Source organism: Bison bison, unplaced genomic scaffold (assembly GCF_000754665.1).
Source record: "Bison bison bison isolate TAMUID 2011002044 unplaced genomic scaffold, Bison_UMD1.0 scf7180017864518, whole genome shotgun sequence".
NCBI classification, from domain to species: domain Eukaryota; kingdom Metazoa; phylum Chordata; class Mammalia; order Artiodactyla; family Bovidae; genus Bison; species Bison bison.
Genome location: NW_011495071.1, coordinates 20091509 through 20095834, shown reverse-complemented (window position 1 = coordinate 20095834; position 4326 = coordinate 20091509). Strand labels below are relative to the sequence as shown.

General features: G+C 39.8%; 1 protein-coding gene across 1 annotated transcript in view; it reads right to left on the bottom strand.

Annotated features, from left to right (window-relative positions):
• CTPS2 (CTP synthase 2) overlaps window positions 1–4326 on the bottom strand; it is a 37016-nt gene that overhangs the window by 28207 nt on the left and 4483 nt on the right. Inside the window, exon 2 of the mRNA XM_010830628.1 lies at window positions 2847–3017. Coding sequence (XP_010828930.1) covers window positions 2847–3017 — 171 coding nt within the window. The remainder of the gene's footprint in view (window positions 1–2846; window positions 3018–4326) is intronic.

Here is a 4326-nt window from a genome sequence, read left to right as displayed (position 1 = left end):
AATTTCATGGCTGCAATCACCATCTGCAGTGATTTTGAGCCCCCCAAATAAAGTCTGTCACTGTTTCCCCATCTATTTGCCATGAAGTGATGGGACTGAATGCCATAATCTTAGTTTTCTGAATGTCGTTGAGTTTTAAGTTAGCTTTTTCACTCTCCTCTTTCACTTTCATCACGAGGCTCTTTAGTTCTTCTTCACTTTCTGCTATAAGCGTGGTGTCATCTGCATATCTGAGGTTATTGTTATTTCTCCTGGCAATCTTGATTCTAGCTTGTGCTTCATCCAGCCTGGCATTTCACATGATGTACTCTGCATATAAGAAGCAGGGTGACCACATACAGCCTTGACATACTCCTTTCCCAATTTGGAACCAGTCTATTGGTCCATGCCTGGTTCTAACTGTTGCTTCTTAACCTGCATATAGATTTCTCAGGAGGCAGGTAAGGTGATCTGGTATTCCCATCTCTTGAAGAATTTTCCACAGTTTGCTGTGATCTACACAGTCAAAGGCTTTGACGTAGTCAATAAAGCAGAAGTAGATGTTTTTCTGGAACTCTTGCTTTTTTGATGATTCAGTGGATGTTGGCAATTTGCTCTCTGGTTCCTCTGCCTTTTCTAAATCCAGCTTGAACATCTGGAAGTTCATAGCTCACACACTGTTGAAGCCTGGCTTGAAGAATTTTGAGCATTACTTTGCTAGCCTGTTCCCTACCACATAGGAACTTATGAATACAAGGGGTAACGGTTGCAGAGGACAAAAGAGAATAATCAGAATTGTTAGGTAGGAAGTTAGCCATGAGCAAGAGGGGTGGTCTAGCCGAAAAGGATGCAAGCTGATGTCTAAACACCAACCCAGACACACCCAGGAGAGCTCACAATATGCTACAGAAATAACCACAGTGGCTTCTCCAACTCCAGCATATGCGCCCTTGATGCACAGCTGTGTCCTCAAGTAACCGTAGCCAGCTTTAAGGGTTCATAAATATTCTATACATACATACATCTGATTATAACAGACTGAATTATGGGAAGGACATGTACAATACAGCCTGTTATTATGTAACCTGCAACTGTCAATCAGCCTTGTGTGTATGCCAATTTGCATTCCCTTTCCTGATTGGTGGTGGGTACAAGCCCTATTTTGCATAGGACAGAATCAAGAGGAGACAGGGAGTATAAAAAGGGAAGCCAAGTGGGAGTTGTTACCACCCCTTTGCCGTTGGTCTGCTCCCATGTCTTGGGAGTGTCTGCTTAATAAAAGAACTATCTGTTTCCACTAGAATCAATCTGATATTTTGTAGAAGTAAACCAACCTGACAGAAACATGTGACCAATGGAAAAGGTTGGTGAAAAAAGTCATCATGTTGCCCTCCTGTTCAATCCCATGTTCCTTCCTACTGCTATTCTTCAAAAGGAAGTAATCATCATCAATGCAAAGATTCAAGAAAAAAGTAGAAAAAGAACATATTAAGGACAAAAATTGACTCAGATCTACACCCAATCAGATATGTGATGAAGATTCCCTATGGATTTCATAAATAAAAGCTAAAGAGAGAAAGATAAAGAGGGCAGAAAAGGGGGCTAAAGGAAACAATGACATTAGTAACAAAGAAAAGACTGATGAAAATACAATCAGGAACATGGAGGATAAACTTGAAGTTTGCATGGTGACATGGTAATAGACACCGTAGTGATCATTTTCAAATGTATAGAAATACCAAATCACTATGCTGTATAACAGGAACTAACATAGTGTTGTAGGTTATGAAGTTGCTCAGTCATATCCAGCTCTTTGCGACACCATGGATTGTAGCCTCCCAGGCTCCTCTGTCCATGGGATTTCCCAGGCAAGAATACTGGAGTGGGTTGCCATGCCCTCCTCCAGGGGATCGTCCCAACCCAGGCATCAAACCCAGGTCTCCCACATTGCAGGTGGATTCTTTACCATCTGAGTCATCAGGGAAGCCCCATAGGTTAGTTGTAGGTTAGTTATACTTAAAAAACAAACGGGAAAAAATATATCAGATTTGTGGTTATGGGTCAGGGGAATGGATGTGTGAGTGTGTGCTCAGTCATTTCGATTCTTTGTGACCCCATGGACTGTAGCCCACTAGGCTCATCTGTTCATGGGATTTTCCAGGCAAGAATACTGGAGTGGGTTGCCATTTCCTTCTCCAGGGAATCTTCCTGACCCAAGGACTGAACCGGCATCTCCCATGTCTCCTGAACTGCAAGCAGATTCTTTACCACTTGAGCCAATGAAAGCAGATAAAAGGTACAAAATTCCAGTAATAAGTACTAGGGATGTATTGTACAGCATGATAAATATATTAATTATGCTAAATCGCTTCAGTCGTGTCCGACTCTGTGCGACCCCAGAAACAGCAGCCCACCAGGCTCCCCCATCCCTGGGATTCTCCAGGCAAGAACTGGAGTGGGTTGCCATTTCCTTCTCCAATATTAATTATATACATTAATAATTAACATGGTTCTAAGTTCTATAAATTAAAAGAGTAAATCCTAAGAGCTTTCATCACAAGGGAAACAATTTTTGTCTATTTCTTTAATTTTGCATCTATATGAGATGACGGATATTCACTAAAGTTATTGTGGTCACCATTGTATGATGTCAAATCATTACGCTATACACCCTAAACTTATACAGTGCTGTACGTCAATTATATCTCAATAAAATTGGAGGTGGGGAAAAAGAAGGAAAGAAAAGAACAGAGGGATTTGAGAAGGACTGAAGCTTATAAAGCACAGGGACCTCCTCATCTTTAGGTCTATTTTAAGCAGAGAGTGCTCAGCCAACAGGGCCCTCTAGTGTTTGTGGAATATAATACCTTGTACTGTTTTCCCCAGGTAATCGCCACGCCTCTCTTTATTGATCACATGTTGATATATCTTCCCAGTAGTGATGTTGTTGTCTTTATAAAGATTAATATCCAAGAACCTTTCATAATTTCCAAGGTCTAAATCAACTTCTCCACCATCGTTTAAGACAAACACTTCACCTGGGATAAAAAGGCAATGTAAAAATTAAAAATTTGCTTCCAGTAGATTATTTTCCAAAGATGAACACAATATATTAAAAAGCTTGTAAAAGACATTTATAAGCCATAGTCTATCACTATTTCCTTATTTTAATTGGAAAATTGAGTAATTCTAATCTACCCATGATAATGCATTAGAAAAATTCTAGTATTCTATAATGGTAGTTTTTAAATGCTTACTGAAATTCTGTCTTCAAGATTTAGCTTTTCCAAACTCATTATATACCATATGAGAAAGGGACTTTCAAACAGCAGTTTTAAAAACAAATAGCAACTGACTTTGAAGCATCGGTATCCTAGACTCTGAAATTGGCATAAGAAAATTTTCATTGACTCCCATCTTGGGTAAAGACACTATTAAACAGACAGTGGATGAAAAGCAGAGCCTCCATTAGCCCACGGGGTGACTTGGTGAAACTGAGGCCAAAAAGAAAGTGAGCAATAAGCCACCACCTGCACAACAGCACCGTCGAGAAGGATATAGATGAAGACTTAATCACACTACGGGCACCTGTGGTGACTACTGGTTATGCATCTGGGTCTCCAGTGTTACTAAGGGCATCAATTTGGAGGACAATGTCCTAATGCCACCTTGTCAGAAATGAACCTCTCCCTGATTAATAAAATTCTATCATTTACTTCTATTGCTAGATGTTCACAGCATAAAAAAAAAAAAAAGGAAAGGTGGGCTAGCTTCTGAACCTAATCTGAAGCCTTTTATACTCTCATTTATGTATTTCTCATAAGGTACCAGTGGGATCGGAAAGATCTCTAATTTTAAAGACAAAACAACAAAATAATGAAACTCCAATATTTTGTATTTCCCAAATTCCATTTCTAGTTCAAATTCTACTTTCCAATATTTATCAAGAATCACCGATCTATGGGAAAGTCTTTGTACTTTCATCATTTTAACTTCTGACAAATAGGGGAAGATCTCTGAAATCTCTTAGTTAATTCAGGCCAAGTCCAGTTTGATAATAATCCAGGTATACAGCAAAGGTCTTGAAATTTTAGATTCTTAAATTTTAAAAGTAGTATCTATTATGTTCCTAGGAGAAAAAGAAGGGCTTCCCAAGTGGCACTAGTGGTAAAGAACCCAACTGCCAATGCAGGAGACATAAAAGACGCAGGTTCGATCCCTGAGTTGGGAACATCCCCTGGAGGAGGAAATGGCAACCTACTCCGGTATTCCTGCCTGGAGAATCCCATGGACAGAGGAGCCTGGAGGGTTACAGTTCATAGGGTCACAAAAAGTCAGACATGATTG